The sequence below is a fragment of the Drosophila mauritiana genome, chromosome 2L, assembly GCF_004382145.1.
Source record: "Drosophila mauritiana strain mau12 chromosome 2L, ASM438214v1, whole genome shotgun sequence".
NCBI lineage: Eukaryota > Metazoa > Arthropoda > Insecta > Diptera > Drosophilidae > Drosophila > Drosophila mauritiana.
Window position 1 is genome coordinate 15,844,755 of NC_046667.1, and position 25,461 is coordinate 15,870,215.

Sequence of the window (25,461 nt, forward strand, 5' to 3'; positions counted from 1 at the left end):
ATTTAATTACAGTGGCTGTATGTATGTATGTATTGTGGTTTGTTGGCGATTGAAGCTTGGAAAAGGAGGTCTGGTTTAGTTCGAAATTAAATCATAATTATCCCAAAAATACAAAATTTGTTTAGGTCTGCTTGCTATATCATACTTTCTTTGTTGTTTGTTTCGTTCAACTCTTACTAATTTACATTCTTTTGCCTCTGCCTCTGTTTGGTAACAGTCTCTTTAACATTTCTGTGGCTGCTGCTGACGATGCTACTAGTTTTACTGCTTACAATAAGGTTACTATTCTTACTGTTACTGTTACGTTGCCGGGGGGAGGCAGCAAAATGATTTTGCTTAGTAAATTGTTGTTGAGTGGTTGCGGTTGCTTTTGTCGGTGTGGATGTTGTGTCCTGGCGAGCGCCTTTAATACTAGCCCGTGCTCCAGTTACAGCTCCTGCCCCACGCTGGGCGCCACATCTTCCTCCTGCTTTTACTCCAGCTCCATTATTGCCCGATCCCGATCCCGATTTGGGGCCATTGAATCAGGACGACGGCAATTGCTTGGCCACTATCACGCCCGGTCGGCACTGCTTCAAGGATGTGGTGATGGTCAGCTGCTGGGCACCACCGCTGCCATTGCTTCCAGTGATTATGGTGCCCGTCGATGTGCCCGCTGGCAAATGACTGCCGCTTCCATGACCGCCCGTTGTTTGCACCTTGAAGATCGCCGTCGGCGTGACCGTGGTACTGCTGCTGCTCGTGGAGACCAAACCGCCGGCATCCTTGGCCGTCTTGGCTGTGATGATCACCTGCTTGTTGCCGCCGCTCTTGAGTTGAAGGAAGGGTCGCAGCTCCGCCAGCGCCGCATGCTGCTTGCCCGTGGTGGTGAGGGCCAGCGGGGCATCCTGCGCCAGGCGATGGTGTTGCAGCTGCTGGTGGTGCACTCCAGAAATTTGGTGGTGATGCTGCTGGAGATTCTGCTGCTGGCCAAACTTTTCTTGGCCCCCACTGCCGTCCGCGAATAGGTGATCACCCTCCAGATGCCTGATGGCCTGGACAATGGTCTCCAGATTCTGGCGATGAGGATGCTGATAGTGGGTTGCGGTCTGCATCGACGGCAGATCGTGCTTCTCCGACTTGACCTTGACAATCTTCTCGTGGATGCGTTCCACCTCCACCTTGGGCGTGGCCTTGATGGCCGCCTGCAGAATTGGCTGAAGCATCGCAGCACTCGACGTGCATCCTTCGGCATAGGCTTTGGCAATTGCGTTCACGTTCACCTCGTTCTCGGACTCTGTGGAACTGTTCGACGACAGGATGACCTCCTCGTGCACCTGATCCTCGGTTATGATCTCGGCAGCGGCATCGGCCTCCAGTTCCTCAATGCTGGAGCATACGACCACCTGCTGCTGGCCAGTCATTTCATCGATTTCCACATATGAGACAGTGCCGCCAAGTTCCTCCAAATCCTCGCTGCGCACAAAGTTATCGGTGTGCTCGATGACCTCACGTGGAATGTAGGCGCCACTACTACCGCCGGATGCGGCGGCCACAGCGGTTCCGGGCGGTGCGGTTGCCACGCTGTACAGCTGCCGCTTGATCATCTGGAGCTCATCCTCGAGGAGTCGCCGCAGGCTGCGCTCCTTCTCCAACTGTTTCTTCGACTCATGCAGCTCCTTGGCCGCCAGAAGAGTAGCATTGCTCAGTTTGGTGGCCGCCGCTCCGCCGGCTGTCAGCAGAGTCATCGGCTCTGGAGACATCGATCCCAGACCTTCGTCGGAACTGTCGCTAATCGCCTGGATGTTGATCACGTTGTCAGTCAGCTTCCGCTTCTTGATGGCCACCGCCGTGGAATTGCCCCCGCTGGCATTGGAATCATTGTAGTTTCCGCCGGAGTTGGTACCACCACCATCGCCAGAACCTCCGGCCTCGTGCTCGCCCACCTGTCGCTTCAGTTCACTGTTCTGCGTCAGCAGCTGCGTCTTCTGATTCTCCAGCTCCACAATGTATTGGAAGGTCTGTTGCAGGATGGCCGCCTGGAAAGAATAAGGACGAAAGGATTAAATACCATGCTTAAGATGTACATGAATATGCAAGTTTTATGCAAGCAATTGGTTCCATTTTGGCTCAAATCTAAAAACTAACTTGCCTTTTTAATTTCATTTTCCTTTTTTTAATTAAATTAAAATATTTATTATTGTAGCTATGTTCTTGTTTATGGGTATCACGCAAATATGGTCATTAAGTTGGGCAAGTTATTAACCCCTAAATCAACCCTTCCTTCTTTTCGCTCCACAATAAAAGTCATTGAGAAGAAGACAAATGCATAGAGAATCTGCAATTGCGTGTGGGGAAAGAGGAGAAAATGAAGGAACCACACGAGGGGAGGAGAACGAAGGCGCAGCATAATTGCCGAGAGCAGACTTAATTGCAAGCACACACAACACATACATACATATGTACATAAATGGACTGCCTTTTTGCTTTTGCATTTTCCCTTGGCCCTTCGTGTTTGCCTCTTTGCAATGTTTATAGTAAACAGTGTAGTAAAGCTGGGAACAACAAGCCTGCCTTATGAAAAAGGGTTAAGGAACTGGTGTCCTTCAAAATGCGCGCGCTCTTTCAATCACGCTTTGTGCAACACTGGCCAGAAAAAAAGCGTGGGAAGTAAAAGTAGTGAGGAAAAAGGAGGAGAAATGGGTATCGAAGATGCGAATTTGGCAAAGGAAGCAATGAAATATGTGTCTAAAAGCACAAATGGCTCAAAATTAACTAAAATTTGCAAAATATTGACTGTAATTATTTAGGTGAAATGGATTAATAAAATAAATTTTCTCCAAGAGCCACAATTGTGATTGACATTTCCATTATAATAGCAAAAAATTAGTTTGACAAAAAAAAAAAGAAAAAGCTTAAGTCCTGCGTTTGTTCATTTTACTTTTTTACAAATGCAATACTCATGGCAAAGGAATGCCTTTGCATTCTTCAGACTTTGATTAAAAAACCATAAATCTCTGCTTTAATGCAGTTCTTTTTTCTTGTTGTTGCTTAAAACTTGTTTCGATTTCGGTTTGTTGTCGGAGGTCACTACTAAAAAGCAATAATAACAACTAAAAGATGGCCAAGCCAAACAACAACAATAACAACAACATTGGTTTGCCGGCATCGCACAGCTGCTCTCGCTCTCTCTCCCTCTGTTGTTGTTCTCTCACCGTATCTGTATGGTGGAGGGGGGTGGGGGGTCTCCCCAGCAATTGCACACCATCTGTGCAGTTGATGTTGTTGTTGTTACTCCGCTTCAGAGAGACGAGCGACGGAGAGAGCATGTTGTGTACAGTTTTCTCGGGTTTATTATTGTTGTTTCCAGTAGTAGTAGTACCCAAGCGATTTTCAATCTTACACTCCCCATCCCGCCATATCTTTCGATATCTATTTCTATCGCCAGACGGCGGCATTGCAATGTCGTGCACATATCTTATAAGAAGAAATAAACAGCAGCCAGCGGCAACAGCGAGAATAAATCACACAGCATATTTAAGTTCTCTAGCTGTGTTTTTTGTTATTGCACACAAAGGTCGTTCATTGACTTGTCTATTGGAAATCGTTGCAGGCATGGGAACTATTGGAAAGATAAGAAGCGGCAGTAGATGTTGACGTTTTGTCTGATAAGCCCTTTTCCTTTAAAATAAACAAAAAGCGGGCGCATTGGTCGAGATATTAATGCATTGTATGTAACAATTATTTGTTTATAGTTATGTCTGGTTAAGAAAACTACGGCATAAGCAACTTATCCAAGGGACTCAAAGTTAACCACTCCTTAATTTTGTCAACAAAAATAAAAACATGTGTCTTTCTCATTTAAGTTTAAAAAATCTATAACTATAATTTAAATATAGTTTTCTTTTCATAAGTTACAAACAAAACACCATTTTATTCTTTGTTCGTTTCTTAATTTTCATCTATTTGCTGAGATAAATCTTGCAAATGCACTTGTTCCTTGATCCGATTGGGATAATAATTTGCTCTATATGGTCGTTTTTCCCATTCCCGCGTCATATGGTTCTCTATACCCCTCCCACTCGCTCACAATCGCTTTTACTAGCCGGCAAGTTGAGGCCTTGGCTAATAAGAAAATGTCGTTGCCTTCTCAATTATAGTTGTTTTGCTGGGGAAAAAATAATGCCGGCATGAAAATCCACCACCGTTTATATCAGTGTGTGTAAACAAAAGTCAAAAGCAAAACCACATAAACAAAGCAAAGAAAACAGCGGACCGAAAAAAAGACGATCAAACTGGCGGGTCCAACAAGAATCCAATTCAGAGCGAACACAAGCCAACCAACAAAGCGACAATACACAACAGACGGCCGCTTTTGCGGTGACTGTACTTTTTTCCAACAAGAAGCCAGCAACAGTTCCAATACGAAAAGTTTTTCAATATTCGCCGGCGTCGTCGTCGTCGTCACAAATGTTGCTAGAGAGAGTCGCTCTCTTGCTCTGACTCTCCCACTCTCCTCTTCATGGACAGTTAGGGGTAATTGTATAATGTTAGAGCAAGACGGCTATGGTCTTCGTTGGGTTTCTGTATTCGTTTCATTTTTGTTCGTTCCGTGAAACGGAAACCAGATGTAGCAAAAAACATGTGGGCCCAAGCTTTTGCATCAGCGGCCTCTCCCACGTGCGCTCTCTCTCTCTCAAGCTTTCCAGCTATTCCCGGTTGGAAGTTGCGCTCCCTCTCTTTTTTGACAGCTGACTTCTATAAATGGCGCGTCTGTTTCTGTCCCTCTTGTTGTTCTTGCTTTCGACGGCATGTTGTTGTTGTTGTTGCCAGCACACCCTGCAACTTGCACTACAATTTCGTTGATTGAATAAAAAGGAAATGCATAAAAATAGCAAATACGCCGCCGGCACGAGAGAGAATTCGTCATCAGCTGAGCTGGCACTCGAAAGCGGCCTACGCATTTGTATTGGTGCATATCTGTGTTTGGGGCGTAGCGGTAAATAAACTAAGAATGAATAAAAATCTATTTTACAATACAAGTACTCATTTTAGAGTTCTTTTATTAAAAACAATTTAAGTAATTAATATAAAAACATCTTTAAAAAGCTTTTAAATGATTATATTGGAAGAACGGCTCTATAATATAAACGGTTTTAAGATTTCAAACCTTATACTTAATTTTGTTGATATATGAAAATATTATATGGGCGCGATTTCGAATAAGGAAAGAACGGGGACCACCCAAAGAAAACAGCCGGAAAACAACGCCTCTCTGTCCCATTCGGTTTGATTTTTGATGCGAGATTGTGGCACAACCCCCAAAAATGCATCAGCGCACCCCCCTTTTCCAACCTCTCACTCATTTTTGTTATATTTCTTTTTTTGGTGGACTACGTGCGTGCACGCATGTTTCCTAAGCGCGGTGCTTTTCTCTCGGTAAAATGCGGTTAAAACGAAAAACAACGAGGGAAAATCAATTTATTTTTACTACTTTGCTGTGTGGCCCAAATCAAAAACAAACAAAATGGCACAACCGAACGTTGGGATTCTATCTTTTAGAGTCTAAATATTTGTAAGCAATAAAACTAGATACTATTGATAACCGTTTATTTCTCGGAATCGGAAATTCCTACTTCTTCCACAAAACAAATGAAGTTTTATCTTCTGCAAACAGTAAACAAACCCAAAAAAACAAGAAATTGGTCTAGGTTATTTTAATGTACCCACAGATGTTACGTACATAAATGTGCCAAAACTTTTAGACAAGTTCGAAACTCAGTTTTGTACCCTTTTCTTTTTAAAAAACGAACTCTTCCCCATTTGCTCCTGATATTATTGTTTATTCCCATTATCTGCCATCTGCCGGTTGATTTTTTGTTTGCTTTCTGTTCAACTGCGTCGCACGTCAGCGAAAAGAAACAATTAACGTAGCGTTCTCGCTTATCTTTCGACTCTTCACCTGCAGATGATGACAGGTGTGTGGAGCGCCACGAAAATGAGAACCGAAACAAAGCAAGTCAGCTGACATTAATTTTTGTGCAAATTTTTGGCTGAGCTCTATGGCCACGCCAAATGGAAGATAGCAGAAATCGTGTGTTCGAGTGCACCGAAAAAAAATTCAGTTCAAATACTTGACAAAAATGGAATTTGAAAAATTCAAAAGTAAGCTAAGCTATGAAATCAACAACTATTTATGCATATAGACACTTGTTGTTTCCGTTTATTTCCTGAATATATTTTAGAGCTCGTTGATATTATTGTTTATTCCCATTATCTGCCATCTGCCGGTTGATTTTTTGTTTGCTTTCTGTTCAACTGCGTCGCACGTCAGCGAAAAGAAACAATTAACGTAGCGTTCTCGCTTATCTTTCGACTCTTCACCTGCAGATGATGACAGGTGTGTGGAGCGCCACGAAAATGAGAACCGAAACAAAGCAAGTCAGCTGACATTAATTTTTGTGCAAATTTTTGGCTGAGCTCTATGGCCACGCCAAATGGAAGATAGCAGAAATCGTGTGTTCGAGTGCACCGAAAAAAAATTCAGTTCAAATACTTGACAAAAATGGAATTTGAAAAATTCAAAAGTAAGCTAAGCTATGAAATCAACAACTATTTATGCATATAGACACTTGTTGTTTCCGTTTATTTCCTGAATATATTTTAGAGCTCGTTGTAATTTTATCCTGATATTTTTCCTTGATGAACTATTTAACACTATTTCGTATTTATTAGTAACGGCAGCATGCTAAAATTAGCATCCAAATATTTCTGATCATAACGGAACCTGAGACGAATTGCACGAGCCATAAAATCCCCGCTAGAAAATTTTTGTTTTCCTTTGTTGCAAAAAAAGTGTGAGCGTAAAAATAGGCAAAAACAGCTGCGACTTCTACCGGCTTTACTCGAAATTACACACACACACTGGCACTAGAGATACGGTTTATAGAATGAGAGCTATAGCTCACACGCTCACGCACACCCACAACCTCACCCACGGAGATTGGAGGCCTTTCTTCGGTTCGGTCGCACTCGCTCCTACGCCCACTCTCGCGCTCTCGTTCTCTCCCGCTCCCACTCACTCAGCTGCTTTTGCTGGGCGCCAAACATGTGTTCCCACATGTACACGCTACGTCAAAATACGAGAGTGTGTTGGTGTGTGTGGAGTCCCAGAAGAGAATTTTTGGGGTGACAACATCGCGTTTTTTGCGGTCAAATCAAATGCAACAAAATCGAGGCTATTTTTAAACACCCACATGTATATTCCCCCCTCATTCAACAAATTTTCAGTGAAAACTGGGGAAATCTGTAGCTGGGAGTATGGGAATAAAAGGAATGCCGTCATCGAAAATGGCAAAATTCGAAAAATAGGTTATACCGAAGAAAGAAGGATGCATGATTCATTTAGGAAAAATATTAATGGTAGATTATAATACCATTAATATTTAATAATGACGCACTACAAATATTAATATTTAAATACGGTTTTGCTAGCTTCCTAAAATAGTTCATAAGATACCAACTGAATACAATATACCCTTTTACATATATACATGGATATGTATGTATGAGGATCTGTGGGAAAATAAAAATAAAGATTTCCGTAGATACTGGGGCGAGGTCATTTGGGAACACTTTCGCACACCCACAAGCTGAAAACAGCTGTGTACCAATTGATATGCAGGACACCGAAATCCGTATGGGTTTTGATGTTTGCTAATTTATTAAGCATTTTAAGCAAATTTTTAACGAGTTGCGAGCGGCTGCTCGATTTGCATATGTATGAACAGAAAATAAAAGCATTATTTCCTTTTCACGCTAACCCAATTAAATTCAAACACGTGCGTTGGATGAGCTCACACGGCTATGTGCTTTGTACCCAGTCATATGTATATCTATGTATTTATATGTGCCACAATTTAATCCAAGGCAAAAGTCATAAAAAACGGGCATTAAAGAAAGCCAAAGTAGCGTGGCAATTGAAAAAGTAACGTCAGTAACGAGCCAAAGCATGCAGTAATAACAACTTTGCTAAAACTATCGGTTATAAAATGTGGAGATTGATGAGCATATTCTTCAGATATTAAGGTTTCTTTGCAGTTACTTTGTATTTAATCTATCAAATTACAATCTAATAACCGTTGTGTTATTTTTAAAGAATAAGTTATAAGAATTATTGGTTTTACATTACAAAATCAAAATTTGCAACACCAATCATCAAGTTTTCTTTCTCACATCAGTGTTATTCACAACACTGATCTCTTATCTGAGCTTTAATACCATACCGCACCCACTGAAACGATGGCTATGCAACTTTAGAGACTTCGTCATCATTCAGCAATGTAAATTTAATTATATATTTTCACTGGCAGCGCCAGCTTGCTGTTGTTGCTATTTGGGTTAATTAAAACAGCTGTCTTGGGTAAACAACACAGCACGAGCCCGTTGATAAAAATAAATACAATGCCGCAGGCGTCGTCGTTCGCTTGCCGCGTTTACTTTATTTTATAGACGTGAAATTCGATCAGCTGATTTGTGTGTGAGGGTCAGCTGCCTCTTGTTGTATTATTTACGTATCTTGAAATTTAACAACACTCTTCTCGCCCTTTCTCTTTCTCCGGCTAACTTAATTCAAACTCTTTCAACACACTTTCAGTCATTTTCGCGTGCTTGTGTTTCTAGCCTTTTTTTATGTTAATTAAATGCTTTCATTGACCATGAGCTTTGTTTAGCCGGTAGCAACAAACAAAAAAGAAAAACTATGAACCTCGTGGCATGTCGTGGCTTTACCCCATTGGCATTCTTTGGGTTAAGCGTTTTATTGACCTTTGAGGGAATTCAAATTCGTCTCTTTGTTAATGGTGCGTGAGTTTTGCTTCGAGTGCAAGTGATAATAGTTCACATACAAAAAAAAGTTGAATATTTCGTTTGAATGCGTTTATCGTTTAATCTTAAAAATCTATCGATCAATGTCTTCTTTTACTAGATTGTATTATCATGCACTCCGAATATACAAATAATAAATAATATCGATTTTCTTGCTAAGCTATATTTCTTTGTGACCAGAGCTTGCGACGCAATTGGGAAAGCTGAGCTCTTGGGAACCGAGCTTTTCTGCCGGTCAGCGCGGCTCTAACCTTGTTTTCTCGCTGTTTTTGTTGCTTTTGCTTGACCAGCTGAGTCGCGCTTACACGTGATTGCACTTGTGTGCGTGAAATTGCGCAGCAAAAATGCCGGTTGGCTTTTGTTTTTGTTTGGCTTTGTTGTTGTGTCTCGTACTCAGATTTTTGTAATATTTATTATTTTGCGATTTCTACAGATATTTATCGCGATTTCACAGCTGTTTGCTGACTCATTCGAGTATGGAAATTAAACATTTTATTTCAAAATAAATTAAGCTCTACAGTGAATGAATGATCGTAAACCCAAAATATGAAAACTTTGTACTTCGAAAATTTCTATGTACACGATCTTTTGCATTCGCATCGGTAAGATACAAACCTATTATTAAATCGCTGTAAATGACGAGCAATAATTCAATACAAACGGAACTTACATAGACATACACTGACCGAACAGCGGTCGACATTGTAATGACGACCGTCTGCGATCTTGGCTCGGTCATTGATGAAAAAACACCGTTACGATGCAACAAAGTCATTAAATCCGGCGAGACTACATTCCATATAATCAACAGAAAAAAAATCGCCAGACGGAGTGGGAAAGAGCGAGATGGAGACAGACCAACGACCGACCGACATTTTTGCAACTCACACACACCATCTACTATCGCTATCTCCATCTCGCTCTGTCTGCCCACAAAGTAATTGATCCATTGCACTTATGCTTTTTTGCTTAAGCTTTTGGCTAGGCTGTTGCTTTTGTCACTGCTTTCTCTTTGCCGATGCATTCTTCTGAGAAAGTCTCGATTGCCGCTATCGATAACTTATCGTCCTGACTACCGATTAGATAAATCCAAATTTGTAATCGGTTCATCCTTATAGTGCGTTTTTTTTTAATGCACATTTAATATAAACAAACGGTCCCAATGTGATAATTTTATTTAGTTATATTCGTGTTTACAAGTCACTAAACAATTTGGCAATTGATATCAGGAGCTATTTTCCTTCCTAGCGCCTAGGGTAATTTGGCAAAAGCGCGGTTTTTAATTAAATTTACCCACTGAAGCTTAAAAATAATTCGAATTACAAACAGCGTGGCTTCATTAATTGCATTTTGTGGCTGCTGCTACATGCGAGTACTTTACACCTGATTTTCCTTATGCATTTGTGCGTGGCGTAGTAGTGCAAGCATTTTTACTACGAAATGCAATTGAAAGTACAGGCTACACACAGTGCGCTATATAAATGGGGTTATATAACTCGTTATATAGCACATATGTGCTCCATCTACATATGTACTTGCTTTTCAGCAAACTGGGTGTTGGCGTGGCCCAGAAGTTGTCGTCGCATCAAAATCTCTAGCTGCAATCCCGCTTTTTGCCTCCATCTGCAAAAGGTTGCGAGATGCCAATGGCCTAGTGCACTGCAACAGCGCACCACCCAACGACCTCCACCCACCGCCCCCGGTGCCACGCCCCTGAGTCCAGAAAATACAAGGGCCATCAGGGCCCAAAAGAAAAACGGATTTTGCCGGGCCAACAGTGCCAGTGCGCAGCTGCCAAGCTGAAGTCCATTTTCATAAGAAGAGGGTTACTTTCGGGTGGTTCTACCACCCACCGTTCCATTCGGAGTCGTCATCGGCTGTGAAACAGCTGCCTACCAGGCGCCAGACAGACGCCAACAACTCTGGAAATGAAATGGCAATGAAACACTCTTGGGAATCATAAACCTCCCGGAAAAATGTACCCACCCCCACAATCCTCAAACAACACACACACACATGCAAAACTTTCCACAGCTGAGAGAGTGGTGTGGGCTCCCATCAGCAGAAGGCGAACAAAATGTTGGCGCCATCGTCCTATCCCATCTTCCTATCCTTTATCCCCACCGTTCGTTCCCATACTATCATCAGCAACCTTAGAGTTCCCCAACTTTTTTCGGGGGTAACTTTTGCGTTTGGCGCGCGTTTTTCTTCGTCGGCCACTGGAAAAGGAATCGATATTGTATTGTATATAGAAAATTTTACAGTTTTCTCTCTGCTCGCTGTCTGGGCAAGGTGTGTACTGTGTACAGTGAACACCCCCACCCACCGTAATGTAGGTTAGTTCAGCTGGGGCGCGCCTAAATCTTCACACGCCGCGAAATATTGAAAGTGCTGTTCAAGTCAATTTTAAAACGTTTTAAATTTGAGACGTGCAAGTTCCACAATACAGAAGCTTAATTCCACATTAATTTCACAGAAGGAAATCGAAACCAAGGACTCTATTTAAGTAAACATACATCATACAATTATATTATTATTATCCTATTGTTCAACACCGGACACCGTTATATTAAATTTAGAAAAAATCCTATAATTTTTGTAAGTATACTGTGCTTTTCTCTGTGTATTTCGAATAGTCACAAAAACAACAATGGGGGCAACTGTACGCAATTGCACATTTGCACTTCAGCGCCACCTAGCGAGCAAGTTCATTGACCTGCCAAATAGTGGGCGAGAAGAGTGCGAAGTGGCGAGTGCAAAAGAGAGGAGAGCGCGAGTAAATCACAGACTTGCACACACATTTCCATTCCTCAGCCTGCTTTATGCCACCCACCTTAGGGCGTGGCTGTATATATATATATTTATATGTATGTGCATTGGTGTTTGTATATGTCTCTGACGTGCACCGTTATGTGCGTGTGCCTAACTGTGAATGGTTTCAGTCGTCGCAGCTTTCTGTCAGCCAAACTCGGCCTGCATTGCAATTTCATTTCGCACTTTTGTCAATCGCATATGCACCCTGCATGTGTGTTGGAGCAGTGATGTACATAAGTATGTGGGCATGTTGTGTGCGTAAGGTATGTTTTTATTATGTTTCAGGTGCCCTAGTCTTTCTTTTTAGTCAAACGAGTAACTTATCTACTTTCTAAGTGTGTTCAATTTGTGCCATCTATTAAAAACAAAACTATTACTAGCATACAAAATAATAGCAATAACGAACAGATAGTAAAGTGTAATATTTCCCATACAATAGGCAACCGTCTTCTAACACACTTTTGAACTCTACATTTTTTAAATATTTTCTAAATTTTGAATTTAAGAAATGCAAGCATTTTAAGAACCAGCTTTGGTAGCGTATATTTTAATAGAATTGAACATGTTATATAGCCGGCACTTAGCCGACACTATAAGGGCTTAACCGTTTATATAGCGGGTGTAAACTTGGTCAAGCTGTCGGAGGTTCCTCCTTCGTTACGTGCTCTCTCCCACTCTCTCTCTCGAAAGAGCTAGTCCTTAGCCCCATCTCTTTTACTGGGCATAGGCTCTTCTCTTTCACACGTATTTACTACAATGTTTACTATGTGTGACGGGCGTTGTGGTACCGTTTGTAATCGTCGACGTTGACGAAGTGCATAGAACAAAAATCCATAAACTACTTGCACTAGTCCTACCCCTTTCCCTACTTTCTCCTTGTCTCTTCCTTTCTCGCTGCTTCCCTGTCTACGCCCATTATGTCATTCATCAGGCTACGTCTCTTTTGTTGTTGTTTATGCCCTTTCGTTTTTGCATGTGGTAGTATTTTTAATATTTACGCGCTTTTCATCCTGTTTGCATTTCTCTCTTTTTGCTGTCGTTTCGTTTCACGCTTGTTTATGCGGAGTCTTGTTGCATCGCCTTTCTTTTTTGGGCCAAATACTGATTTATGGGGCTTGGCAGTTTCAGTTGACACTTTTCAATTTGCAATAAATAAGCATGCTATACCGAAATCCTCAAAACGCGGAAACTACTCAAACGGCACATAAAGTAGTGCTGGATAGTAGTCAAAAATATCGGTGTTGTATAGGTGCTTTGACTGGTAATTTCGAATCAGAGTAGGAAAGCGAATATAAATTTATTTTAAACGATTCTAATTCTGATTTAGGAATATTTTTGTTTTATTATTGGGATTATTCTCCTACGTGTGAAGTATACAACAATTATTTTTCATTTAGCCACTGTGATTTCATTTGTACTTATAGCAGTATTTTTGTGTAGCCACAGACACATAATTTAAAAAAGAAATAACTGTCTTGCTCTTTTTAACTCTGGCCATTTCGGTGATTTACAACCGTCTGCCATTTAATAGTACCCCAATTTGAGCTGGAAGTCCTTGGAAAAAAATCTGCAAGTACTTATAGTCTTCTACGCAAAATGCTCTTAGGATTGGCTAATATCATCCCTCGCTTACAAGGCCGTTCGTTCCACCGGCCTTTTACGAAACACGCGTCACAACAAATCGATGTCGTCTCAAGGTGAAAATCCCATAAATATGAGAACATGTGTATTCCAACATAAGAAAAAGAAAAGCTGAGCAAAATATATATGCGGCGGCGTAAAAAGAAAAAGCGAAACGCCTCCAACGACAAACAATCGAGACGACGACGCCAACACGGTTGCCCTGACGACTAAATGTCGAAAAGGGACCTTCAAAGCTTTAGTCCCCACTTTTAACGCCCCCTCCATAAACCCATTTCAATCTCCATTCACGTTTTATGCCATAGCTGGAAGCTTTCAGCAAGTGGCGTGTGTGTTTGCTTTCCGTATGCGCCTTTTTTTCGCCAGGAGACGTCGGCAATTTGTCAACATGTGTTTGTGGACGGCCCTGTAATTGAGGTCCAGTCCAAAACGATTCGGGTTGGGGCTCTGGTTAAACGTAATTGGAGTTGCGTGTCACGGCTTAAGCGTAGAAACCAGAAAAAACTAGAAGGTACAGGACAGGTGGGGTGGAGGAACGAGGCCGCTGCATCTCTGCCCAAAAATGGTGTTGATGTCGAGATGATGCTGATTGGCTTTTGCTTGCCGAGCAATCCAGAAAACACGTCAACCAATCGAGAACTGACCATGGGCAATAATTTTCACCATTTAACCCTGCGGACACTTGCAATGATATCATTTAAATGGAATGGGGCTAATCATGACTAATCATAACCAATTCTATATAGTTTTAAAATGAGAGAAAAACCTCCTTTGTTCATTTAAAATCATTAGTTATAGGGTTTAGTAAGAAAACATTAATAAACTCGCTACTTTGCCAGCTGAGTACACAATAATTTGTATTAACATCCGGTTTACTATTTGTTAAGGGAACTATCGTTGATTCCAGACGACTCTCGAAGTTCTATCTATGCGAATTTAGTCTTTAACAAAATGTATATTACGAAACCGGAGACCAATGCTTGTCAAACTGGAATGGATAGTAACTTACCTTGCTCAACTTCTCGCCTTCGTGTCTCGGGAGCAGGGATCGCAGACTCTGGAATCCGGCATTGATGCTCTGCATGCGTCTGCGCTCGTTGCTGTTGGCGATTTCCCGGCGCATTCGCTTCTCGCTGTCCACAAGGGGCTTTCCCGAACCGTCTCCATCGCTCAAGGCCCCGCTGCCGCCTCCTCCTCCCCCCTTGGAGGTATTCGTACCGCTCATGCTCGACTGGCGGCGCTGAGAACCCTGATGAGCCGACTCGCTGGCGTACTCGATGTGATAGTTCTCGCCCCCTGAATCCTCTAGTTGCAATCTGGAAAATGATAAAATGGGTTAACAGTGAGTCATCATGTGGTGGCTGGTTAACGAATAAAGAATGCTCAAATATTGGTGGAGACTCATATCCTCCTCAGAGAAATGATAAATCCAAACATATTTATTTTATGGAGTATTTTAAATTGCTGTGTTCTTCTTATGGTTAACTAGCTGGGTAAATCGCAAAAATATCTAGTTTTTCTAGAATGCATTTATACCCTACTTGCTTCTAGAAGACAGTCAGGCGTAGGGTCCAATTATAATACATTACATTTGTATACAATTCTTTAAGGTATTATCTACGGTTCTTTTTATGGCTCAACATTAAAACTAGCCGTGCATAAAACCAATTAATTTTTACATTATACAATCCACACACAACACTCACGCAAAGTCACGTTGCCGCTCACCAAAGCGCTGAAAAATTCATTCATTCATAAATTTACAATTCCATTCAATTCAATTTTAGTTTTAACCGCCAACGCTGCACAACAATCACAGCTACAAAGAGCACACAAATACACTCACACAGTCGCTAGTCTGTTGTTGTCACGTTAGCATCATGGCGAGAGGAAAAGTTGGAGTTACTATGCTTCATTAACACCCTTACTTGTTAAACAAAATGCATTTCTATGCTCAAACTGACGGACATTTTTCAGTTAGTACATGGTAACCTTAACTTCAACTTCAAGGAATATACTTTAAGATTCTTGTAGATTTTGTTAAACCGATGCACCACAAAGACTTTATTGTAGGGTATCGACTACTGCACCACCCATGTAACAGAGCGAGAGGGAGGCAGCTAGAGAAAGAGAGCGCTGGCACAGCTGTCAATAGTATGGGCATTCCACTTTTTGTTATTGTTGCCACCATCGCCGCCGCCGGTCGTCGTGATTGTTGTTTTCTGCTTTCTGTTTTGTCGGTTCGATTTGGTTCGCTTCGGTTTGCTTTGGACCTCCGTTTCGTGTTATTTCGCAGCTCTTCTTCTTATTCTTTTCCTTAACGCTATGCTGCAGCATATAGCATAGTTATAGTCCCAAAGACGCGAGATCCCAAGAATGCCGAACCGGTTTTACCCTACGAAAAAGAGCAAACACGTTTTCCAATGGCCAACAGAGTTTGGCTGCTCGTGCTGCTGCAGGCTAATGAAAACAATTTTCACAATGGCATGCTCACCGAGAAAGAACAACAAAAACACAGGTACACGGAGCGGGGGCGGGGGGTGGCATGTAAAAGTTGCAACACCACATTCCACGGGGAAACAACAGAACAACAACCAACGCTCATCCAAGACGATGCTAGAAAATACAGTCCCACCTCTCTAACTTGAACCTTTCCAGGGATTTTTCTCAAATCCATAGAACTCCTTCTATTTTTGGAAAACAGGGATTGAATGCCTATGGTTTAGTATAAACCATGTTTGATATAGAAAAACTCTTTGACTATTATGAATATATTGGACAAAATAAAATCAATGGTCTGAAAATCTATATGATACACGATATATCCCTAGTTTTAAACTAAATCATATCCTACTCTTGTTTTAATGCTTTGCCGGTTCGGAACTCTTTTGAAAACCGGATGGTTAGTTATAGCGTTAGTTATTGAAGCCTGACTGTATTAGAGACATGGTCTCGCTGGCTGGGTTTATTTTTAGCAACAGCATCTCCAAAGGTCGTTCTTCTCCGGCAGCATTTCTGCGGCAAGTGCGCCAAAGAGACGGCTTGGGGGAAATAGAAGGAAGGGGGGCGGTGGATGCCTCCAAAGTTGGTCAACGGCAGCAGCGGCAGCAGGCGGATGTGGATATTGTGGCAGCTAGAAAAGCAGAGATGCAGAAAGGCTCCAAAGACTTCGATGCTGCCGCTGTTGCTGCTGCAAAAGGCCAAAGGAATGTGGTTCGGATCTCGGATCTGCGCACTTGGCTGCTGTTTGCCATCTCGTTTGTGTTTGTTTGCACAACAAAGGCCGAAAAACGCTGAATGAAAACCGCGCGGGGAATGTTGTTGCATGCTGCATGTGGTGGCACAACATCTGTTGTTGTTTTTGATGCTACACACACATTTTGGGCATTTTATGAGGGCGTTACCGATTATTGCAACAATGCACATAAACGGCGGAAAAAATTTGATAAATAATGGAAAGTTCTAAGCAGTTTTTACAAAAACTTTCCTTTTCATGTGCAGTTTTGTCTTTAAAGAAGTTAATATATGGCTTAAATGATTAAACTAGTGGGAAATTTCACTTATAAACTTGAATATTTATAATTCAGTTATTTCTTAGCAATACAATTCAGTAAGGAAATATTTACTAGACAAATCTAGAACCTGCGGTTTCCTATGTGTTCTTGAATCGAATCTTTCTTGCAACATGCCCCACTTGAGGCGTTGCAACAGCTGTTTGGATCCGAGTGGCTGCTTTTATTAAAGATGCAATTGGGGATAATGTTGCCGTTTCAACTGCAATCACGCATTTTCGAGGTGCAAACCAATGGGTAAATATAAAAATAATAACAACATATGATAGTGGACAGCTGACGGCGCTGCAGCAGCGCTGCTTTTAGCCAGGGTTCAATGTAGTTCATTGGCCACTTTTCGCCAGCAAGTACATAGAGAGAAAAGCACAGAGATACGAACGATAAACAGACAGAGAGACAAAAGCCGAAGTCACGAGTGCTGGCTGCCACCTAGCCACTCACCACCACCCACTCCTGCCCCCTACTAGCCCGACCCACCGCCTCTTCAGCTGCTGTTGTTGCACTTTGCACATAAATTGTACATACGTTTATTGGGTCACTGCTTACGTCATCATTTCACTGGAATTTCGTCGTATTGCTGCAGTTGCAGCAGGTGAAGATAACGGATGTAGGCAGGAAAATTGGGATGCAGAAGGAAAAGCATGGAGCCCGAGGAGCGTTGGGAAAAAAGGGAAATCCTTTACTATTACCAGGGATATTTTATTTATAATGACATTTACACGATATCTGTAAGTCAAGGATACCTAAAGAAAAAGATCCAGAAGTGCAAACAAAAATCGAGTAGATATACCATAACGAGAAGGATCTGGACAAACAGCTAAAAACTTTGGAATGAAATCAAACGTTTTAGCGTTAACAAAAGAATGAAATTATGTCCTTTCTTATTACTATTCAGATTGTATTGTATTTTAAGGCTGATGGATGATTTTTAAAGATAAAGATAATTCAAATTTAAACCTTTTACGAAAGCCTTGAATCCTTATGGTTACCGAGATAAAAAAAAACTAGTCACGTCCGTCGTATTTAAAAATAGCAAGGGGAAATCCCGCTGTCGACCTTATTGTTGGTGAAAATCGGGCCAGCCTTACGAAACTGACTGTGAATGCGAGGCAAAATTGAAATGCAACGCAATAAGGTTCGCGCCGCTTGCGTAATTTGTGCAACAATGTACAGGCGCATAAACTAATGAACAAATAGAATTCGCATTTCCCCATTTCCCCCCGCCAGCTACTCTTTTTCCACAGTTGCGTCTGCCAGTTGGCGCCGCATTTCCCATAAAAATATAAACAAATGAACGCAAAAGTGTATGTATAAAGTGGCCAAATACGGAAAATCACTAAGCTTAATGCCGAAAAGAAATTCTACACCAGCTGTTTGTTTTCTAATGAAATCTAGAGAAATGCTGATACTATAGCCAAGTGTGTTTACACTTGGGCGGTAATTTAAGAGGTCTGAGAAAATTGATATAAATATGGTGAAGTGGAGATTTTTTAAAGCTTCTGTTATTTTAAAGTCTAGTATATATACGTTTTGTATATATGATCATCTTACTGCAACCATATATGATAACGGTTTTTCGTAAACTGTGGTGTAATAGTAGTTTTTTCGCACTCCTTTGCCTTCCTCTCTTCGCCATGCCCCAAAAACTGTTGTACACAAAAATCATGTGTTTTTCATAAACAAGCCGTAGCGCTCTGTCTCCCTTGCACACACCCTAGTTCGCTCTCTCTTTTGCTCGCAGGTTGCCAATAAATGCCGCATGGGAAAAAGCAAAGAAAAAAAGGCGCTGTGGAAACGAAACGAAAACAAGCGAAACGTTTTGGCATACGGAACGAAACACACAGAGCCATCGCCCAAAAATTTGCGCAGCAGATTTAAAGCCATGTGTTGGTATTAGTTTTCATTTCATTTCGTCTTTTTTCGCAAATTTGCAGTGGGTTTACGGCCTTAGCTTTTGTGTATATGTTTTTTCAATGAAACGTGTGTGGTAGTAAAAAATGTGTGTATGGCGGCATCTGTACTTTTTCGCGCTCTCTCTCTCTACCACTGTCGCGCTCAACAAGCTTTTGGCTTTGAGTGCAACTCAACTGGGGCTCTCTTTCTCTCCCGCTGCTTATGTACTTGGATCAACTGGGGAGCGGCTCTTATAAAACTGCAGTGAGAGCGAGACGGAAAAAGAAAGAGTTGAGGACGCTCCGTTTCACTCTCGCACTCTCTGCTCCTCTTTTCCAGTCGAGTGGGGTAAAAACGGAAATGACGCCACACAAACAGAAGCGCGCCAACAACAATAGCAGCCACAACACATGCTTTCGTAGTATTCGCAAATGTGCAACGGATGGAATTGAGAGAGAGAGAGAAAGATAGAGGTGGAGACTTTTAGCCAAGGCACGCTCTTTTATTTTAGCACCAACAACAAACAGACAGCAGCTGCTAAAACGCAGTTGTTATACCGTCCACACTGGTGGCAAAAATAACCGTGCCACCTTCGAAGTTTTAAGTTATCTATGGTTGCAATTGCTTGGTTTAAAAAGAAATGTAGCCTAGGTGTTTTATGAACAGCTTTTTAGTTTCTCATAATATATAATCGCATTTTAATTACTTCTACTGTATGTATGTATTTGAGCAGTTCCTATACATGCGTTTACGAAATGCTTGTATTTTTCTGCCAACTATTTAGCAATACTTAGTAAATCCATAAAACACAGACAGTAGCACGAGTTTTAATGCAGCAGCAAAAACATGTGGCATTTTGCCTAGTTTAATACATTTATTTACCCGGTATATACGCAAGCTGAAATAAAAGTCTTGAAAAGCCAGCTGAAACGGATTAGTATAAGTGTGCAATCACATACATATGTATGGTATATATTTCCGATTCTCTTCGGCGTTGTGCAAAAACATATGCTCGTGCGATAAGAAAAGGCGCCGCTTATGACGTGTGAAAAGCGAAAAGCGCTACCATATGATTCTGATAAGCCGGCAAAGGAAAAAAGAAACTTTCGCTGCGAAAACATGGGACATATTTGCGAAAGGAAAACGATCGAAAGAAAATAAGAAATTAAAATTATACATTTCTGAGTCAACTTATTTTCAACATTTCTCGGTACACTCATTTCTTTGGGCACACAGAAAGAAAAATTGAAAGGAATGTTAGAGAAACGAATCTAAATAAATTTAGAAAATGGTAAAAAAAAAAAAAAAAAAAAAAAAAAAAACTCGTATTGTGTCATTTGTTTCAAATCGTTAGTTAAATTCAGCGAACTGATCTTTAAATTAGAAACATTTTGCTTGCGGTGTAAAGAGAGATAAGCAAAGAGAGCGAAGGGAAAAGGAGAAGCATGTAAATAAAGCCGAAGCAAAATCATCTGATGATACGAATTTACCGGTACAGCTGATTTCATTTCAACTATGAACGCGAAAGACGAAATAGAAATGTTGATTAGGCAACGCACGATAAGCGAGGAAGCGAGAAAGAGAGAGGGAGTGCGGGTGCGCAGCTGTTTTCTACCTCCGTTAATTTGAACATATGAGCTAGAGCAAGAGCAGCAGAATAGGAAGAGAGGAGCGGAGAGCGAAACGCGATCGACAAACACAGAAAATAGCAAAAGCAGCTGTAACAAATTAGAGCAGATATTTTAGGAAAAATCAAATAGGTAAAAATAAAAACACAAAATTATTTCAAGAGGATCGCTTAAAATCTTTTATAACATTTATGTATTATACATATGTATCAAAGGTACAAATATATGAGAAACTAAAAATACACCTCTATAATAGTATAGAAAAACCAAAAATGTATTTTTAATATTGTGGCTTCTACTGAACTCTACACTTCTACAGTTAAAACAAATGAAAACTCATCGTTTCTAACAGCTGTACCCTTGACTCATGTTTGTGCCATCACTGTTGCCCGTCTGCCGACACTGCTGACAAATTGACAAAACAGCCGTTTTACAATATGGACGACGAAAGGCAGAGCGTAAAAACAGCAACAACAAAACAAGCGCGGGACGAGAGCGGCGGAAAAAAAGAGAGGATGTTGAGAAGGGGGCACAGAGACACGAACGACGAGACAAAAAAGAAGCACATTTATTCCAGCAACAAGAAAACGGCATGGAAATGGAATGGAATGCGACACACGCTAGCTTGCGTGTGTGTGTGTGCGAGAGAAGTGCCTTAATGGTGGTGGTGTTTTTGTGCCGTATTTGTTTTGTCGGCAAAACGGCGGCAAAAAGCAAACGAGAGAATTAGAGAGAGAGAGTGAGTGATACGGTAGGGAGAAAAGGGAGCTCACTAGCAAAGTAGTAAAAAATAATCAATAATTTGCGTGATAAAAATGCAAGCCAAGCTGTTGACTCGCGTTGTTTTTATTTGAAAGAAACGAGATTTCGATTAAGACGCAAACTTACTGCAATTCCTCATCCAATTCCTCGGCGCTGTTGTATTCGGCGTGCTCTAGAATAACTTCCTCCGTTTTGATGGCAACCGGTACGGCGGACATGTTTAATCGTGTTTGTGTATTTGCTTACTATCGTGGCCAAAATGTCTGTGCCACGTGGTTTTTGTTGTTGCGCTGCTACTGCTGCTGCTTGACGGCTACATAAACATTTGCAATTTATTTATAGCCTTTTAACTTTATTGTATTTCGAACACACACATGTGTCAGCTGGTCTCAGCTGCTTTTTGTATTTAGCGGCAAATTGTTTGCCCGTCTCACTCACACTCGCACACACTAGCACTGCACACACACAAGAGAGAGAGAGAGAGATGGGGATGGAGAGCGACTCTTAGCGCGTCCAAAAGTTCTTCAATTCACTATTCGGCACTCTATGACTTTAGCGCTCTTAGTGAGCATGAGATTTGTGTATTCAAATTCGCAGCTGTTTTTTGTTTTAATTTGCCACCGCACTGGCACCAACACACGCGCGCTGATAGATTTCTGTAGACGGCGAATTGGCTGCACTGTACGATTTTTCCGATCGGAAGATGCTATATCCGTCCGGTCCGTTACGTGCGTTCAATTCGGCGATAAACTGCAGAGTGACCGTGGGCTTGCAAGGAAAAAATCGCACATAGGGAAATCGTTGATGGCACTATCGATTGCATGGATGCCACTGCGATATTTCCGATTTTCGCGCTTTACAACACTGAATTTTCGTTTGCTAAAGCGCCACCTATCTGTTTAGTGTTCACATCCACCAATACGCCATCTGATAGGGCAAATTTGCAATAATTAAAGAGCGAAATCTTGTCCTAAAAATTTTTACAACTTTATTTATTTTAAACTGAAATTAAGCTCAAAATATTAAACTTTTGCAATATTTAAACATCCATTTTAGCCCAGTACCTACATTTTCGCTGTGAATAAATGAATTCGGCTTTCGCCGCTATTATTCTAACCGGTATTATGAATTTTCTTTCCGCAGCGAAAATCGCCCAGTATTATGAATTCGCTTTTCGCCGTTAAAATTCGCTCAGGTTCTGTGAGTTCGTTTTTCGCCGCTTGAATTTGCCTTTCGTTAAAATTGGTTTCCAATCATTTTAGCAAAGACCCAAACCACAATAGTGCAAACAGAGTGACCAGCCAGCGACAATACCCTAAAATGATTAGGTCGCAAAAAAACACTATCGCCTGAAACCATTTTCATAATATTTACCGTCGCACTGCATTAAATTATTTCATCGAATCTCCAGTAAATCGGCATTTTGAAGCACAAGAAGCACTTCTCGAATCCACCGAAAGCCGGAGAATGTAAAGATGTTAAATTACATAAAGAGGCACGCCAGTGAGTTAAAGAAATTAAAGAAATTTCGCTGCTGTTTTCACCCAACTCCTCTTCCCCGCTTCTTCATCCCCTCTTCCTCTTCTGTTGACACCAATTACATTTGTTTTTTGTTGATTTATTTAGGCCGACGTCGCAGCAGCCAAGATGCCACGGATGCCATTTGTGGCCAAATGCCAGCGTATGATGTGGACACCACCGACGCCGCTGGAGCTGGTGATGCAGCCATGGCTCACAAACGCCACTCGCTGCGCTCCACAACCAGTTTCTGCGACGAAGTGTTCCTAGAAGCGAAGGAGGAGGGCGGCGTGGGAACCACGGGAGGAGGAGGCGGTGGAGGAGCCCCCTCCGATGGCATCAGTCTCGCCAGCAACGATGGTAATTACCTCATTGCCCATTGTTCAATTGCTCATCACGTTGGCACCTTTGAATGTGAAATGATTGGCAAATCGCAGCTCCATTCTCGACTGCCCATGATAAAATGTAGACAACATTATTGCTTATAAGGAATATTTCCACATATGGACATGTGTGCCTACTTAATTTAAATCATGATATAAGAAACTGTCTTAATCATTGCCATTTATGCTTGGATACCCGCTTTCCTATAACCAATGAACAGAAAATCTCAAAACTTTTGCTTTCTTCCCAGACATTTTCACCTACAACTCACGCCTCTCCATGAATCTCGCTTCCATCGTCAACGATCCGAACTGCCTGAGCTTCTTTGTTCAGTATCTGGACACCCGACAGGCCCTGCCGCTGATCAAATTCTACTTGGACATTGAGAACTTTAAGCGGGCGGCGCTGACGCAAGAGAAGGAGGAACCGGAGGAGGCTCCTCGGATGGCGATGGAACAATCTTCTCCGCACAAAGATGAAAAAGATGTACCTGAATTGAAGACGCTGTGCGATCTGTCAATGCGCAAACCCCTCACAGACGACGAGAAGAGCCGCATTTATGCGGAGACCAACAAGCAGCTCAATAGGCAAAAGTCTGGAACAGAAAGTGTGATGAACTCCGAGCTGTCGCGGGCCAGCATCAGCGATGCTATTGCCATATACCAAAAGTATCTGATAGTGAACGCCAGCCTGCAAGTGGAGCTGCCCATCGTCATCCTCGCGCATATATCGCTGCTCCTTTGCGGAAGGGATAAGTCCGAGTGCAGCAAACCAATCCCGGCTAGCTGCTTTGACGAAGCTAGAGAGTTTGTGCTGGAGCAGCTGGAGCGGGATCATGTGCAGGGATTTCTACAGAGCGGCTACTACTCCACATACTGTCTGGAGTTGATCGAGGGCGGCTCAGTAAATATCTACGACGTCTTGAACAGCGAACTGGCTTTGTTCTACTTCACCGAGTACCTGGAGCAGCGACAAGAGCGGGAATGCCTGGAGTTCTGGATCACCGCCATTAACTTCCGCAAGAGCTTTGCTTCCGGCGAGGAGAAGGAGGAGGATCGCAAGGCTGCGCAAAGCGATGCCATGATCATATACGACAAATACTTCTCCCTCCAGTCCGAGTGCCGTCTGTGGATGTCCCAGAAGCTGCGCTCACGAGTGGAACAAGCGATCTGTGCTCCGAATGAGCAGTGGCAAGCCTTCGACTTGGCCCTCTTGGTGACGGCCAAGTATCTGGAGCAAAAGTATTTCGCTGACTTTCTAAAGTCGCACATCTTCGATAACTACGTGAACGAATTGAAGGTCAAGAGAGGTTTGTTTGAATATATCAACTTATGTGACACTGTGTGGCACTAACCTAAGCTTACTTTTCCTTATTCAGATAATTCCACCCCTCATCCGAATCTCCAGCACAAGCTGAGCTTGCGCAGAGCTGGCAAGTCCTCCAATGCCCAACAGCAGCGACATCGAAAAACTCTATCCATGTCAGACTGCACGCACATTTCGCAGCACAACACACTGCTGGCTTCCATGGATCAAGCGCCGTCCAAAACAGCGCTAAATCATCAGTCGGGAAATCTCAACATCGATGCTAGGCAGCTGACGAATCCCCAACTTTTGTGGCAGCGTCCTGTGGGCGCATTGAAATTCGGTTTTGTTAACTCCTTGGGACGCTATGAGCGGGACTTTGAGGCCGTGGACGCAGTGGCTCTGAAATCGCAGCCGTGGTCACTGAGCGTCAGCGGAAGCAAGCTGAAAAATGCCATGCGGAAGCTGGTGAACCTGCCGGAGGACAATGTGCAAGAGGAGATAGCTTGGCAGGTGGCCGAGATGATTGTCCGGGATGTTACGAGTGTCACTCTCAGTGACAACAAGACTCCTCCGCTGGCCTGATGTGCTTTACCTTTACTGAATTTATTTCATACTTATTCTCATTGTTTTACAAATTACTCTTTTTGCGCCGAAATCAAAGCGAGAATCAATCTCCCCGACATGTGCACAAAAAAGAAGTCGCAACAGAAGCTCTCTATTAATCTCCCCTTATGTACAAATTGTGTTGAACAAATCAAATACTTTACTTTAACTTATTTTAATTATTGCTATGGGCTTTGAAAGCGCATTATTAACGAAACTATCGCTCGCTCATTTGTTATTTACAGCAACAGAACGCAAAACTCAAATATGAAACAGAAGCTAAGTTACTTCATTCCGTTTTAATATGTTTAAACAATTGTATTACATAATGTATATGAATATTTTTGCATACTGATGATACACACTACCAAGAAAGATTTATTGTTATGAATAAACTTTTTCAGTAACCACATAGGCTCAATGCAATTACTTTATATTTTCATCGCAATCTACATAACAATTCGATTTGGATT

General features: G+C 41.9%; 2 protein-coding genes across 2 annotated transcripts; one reads left to right on the forward strand and one right to left on the reverse strand.

The window, feature by feature from the left end:
• Positions 1–425: 425 nt before the first annotated feature.
• Positions 426–21,928, reverse strand: LOC117144279. The gene is made up of 3 exons (XM_033309385.1): positions 21,302–21,928; positions 14,330–14,636; positions 426–2,018 (listed from the first exon to the last, which is right to left on the reverse strand). The coding sequence occupies exons 1-3, from the start codon at positions 21,391–21,393 to the stop codon at positions 525–527; spliced, it is 1,893 nt and encodes a 630-aa protein (XP_033165276.1). The 5' UTR covers positions 21,394–21,928; the 3' UTR covers positions 426–524.
• Positions 21,929–22,515: 587 nt separating this feature from the next.
• On the forward strand, positions 22,516–25,359 carry LOC117142197 (A-kinase anchor protein 10, mitochondrial). The gene is made up of 4 exons (XM_033306074.1): positions 22,516–22,678; positions 22,802–23,053; positions 23,328–24,386; positions 24,456–25,359. The coding sequence occupies exons 1-4, from the start codon at positions 22,651–22,653 to the stop codon at positions 24,965–24,967; spliced, it is 1,851 nt and encodes a 616-aa protein (XP_033161965.1). The 5' UTR covers positions 22,516–22,650; the 3' UTR covers positions 24,968–25,359.
• The last annotated feature ends 102 nt before the right edge of the window (positions 25,360–25,461 follow it).